General features: G+C 46.0%; 1 protein-coding gene across 1 annotated transcript; it reads right to left on the bottom strand.

Annotated features, from left to right (window-relative positions):
* Positions 1-1159: 1159 nt before the first annotated feature.
* On the bottom strand, positions 1160-1700 carry LOC143607139 (uncharacterized; the record flags this gene model as incomplete). Its single annotated transcript, XM_077082691.1, has 1 exon — positions 1160-1700. A coding segment is annotated over exon 1 (541 nt), but the record flags the coding sequence as incomplete, so codon positions are not given.

Raw genomic sequence — 1700 nt, 5'->3', positions numbered from 1 at the left:
AGAACCACAGGTGAGTCTCACAGCCCCTATTTTCACTGTTTTCACTGTTTTTAAACTACTTTCGGGGCGAGGGACACGTACTTACAAGCTATGCAAACGATTACGTGTTTAAGTTATGTTTCATGATGAGCAATGCGAACAGTTATCTATGGTATTTCGATGTTAGTGCACCAGATTCGAGTAAGTGATCACTTTACCATTGGAACTCTGAGGGTAGGGACTGCTGGTTTGATCCGCCCACTCGTAGGGGTCGCACCTCTTACACAGACGAGTGCCTAGTATGGTCATGGGGCAGTACTATGGGTTTGAGCCCGCTCGTAGAGGTCGCTCCTCTTACGCAGACGAGCGCCTTGTTTTCCGGCACAACGTCCGCGCGTAACCCGCGGGACGGTATTACAGTATTATTCGCTCGTAGTGGCAGCGCCACTTACTCAGACGAGCACAGTTTTCCAGAAGTGTCCGCGCGTAACCCGCGGGACGGTATTACATTATTTTAGCTCGTAGTGGCAGCGCCACTTACACAGACGAGCACAGTTCCCAGAAATGTTCGCGCGTAAACCGCGCAACGAGTTTATCAGAATACGTTGATAGATCTATGTTTTACCAAGCATGTGTTTAATAATGCTATCAGAATTATGTTTCAGAATGATTTGTATCGAGATTATGATGCAATATGATTTATCAAGTTACTAAAACTTGTGAACTCACTCAGTTTATACTGATTCAAATATTTCTACGTGTCTTTCAGGAGATAACTAGGTAGCGCATGGAGTCACACTTAGAGCACCTCACGCTGAACATCTAAAACTAGCTTTTTGGAAGATTTTAGTTCTATCCCTTCGATGCGCGTGGTTGTACCCGCCGCGCAAAGGGGATATGGCGTGGAAATCTTCAACAGTTTTTATACTTGGATGTTTTTATGTAATCTTTAAACAATGTAATGTATTTGTATTAAACATTTCATGCGCAATGAAAATCTTTGAATGTTTTGCAATGGCCCGTGCTTAATTATCAATCCCCACTCGTGCACGCCCGGCTGTTTCCGCCGCTCAGGGCCGGGTGTGACACGGTTTCTTCAGCTGGATCCCTTCGTTGCACATTATGTGGGTTGGGATTCTTGTCAGCGGAGTCCACCGGGTTGTGTTCGTTTGGGGTGTACTTGGCTGGCCTCTTTGTCTTGTTCTGGATGGATCGGACGTGGATTCTCTTTCGCTGTTCAACCTTGACCATACGGAAGACATTCTTTTTCCTTGGCGAGCCCTATTAATGTCATTTCTGGCGTCATTTTTTACCAGTTCTTTCCCTAAGCTTTTTTCCATTCGTGCGTACCTTTTGGCCGCGGTCATAACATCGTCCCATCGCTGCGGCATGCCATCTCTGCCCGTAAGGTTACGTATATGATCGTCACACTTTACGTTTTGGCGAAAGGCTGCCCGCAGAAGTTCTTCACTTACGCCACCAATGTTTAGCCCTTCTTTGTTAAATCTTGTGATGAAGTCTTCGAGTGTCTCGTTATCTTTTCTAACGATATTCAAAATGTCCGCCGGGTCACTGATGTGCCGGCGTTGTTGGCTAAATTGTTGTGTGAACTTTTTTGTTAGATCTTCCCAGCTTGTGATGTGGCCATCTGGTAACCTTTCAAACCATGCTCTAGCGGCTCCCACGAGGGTTAGCGTAAAGATGTGGCACCATAACGGCAT

This window comes from Bidens hawaiensis, unplaced genomic scaffold, assembly GCF_021521415.1.
Source record: "Bidens hawaiensis isolate Kalapana, Puna unplaced genomic scaffold, B.hawaiensis_p1.1 tig00079581_1, whole genome shotgun sequence".
Classification (NCBI taxonomy): Eukaryota; Viridiplantae; Streptophyta; class Magnoliopsida; order Asterales; family Asteraceae; genus Bidens; species Bidens hawaiensis.
The sequence above is the reverse complement of the archived record's forward strand: the minus strand, read 5'-3'. Positions and strand labels throughout refer to the sequence as shown.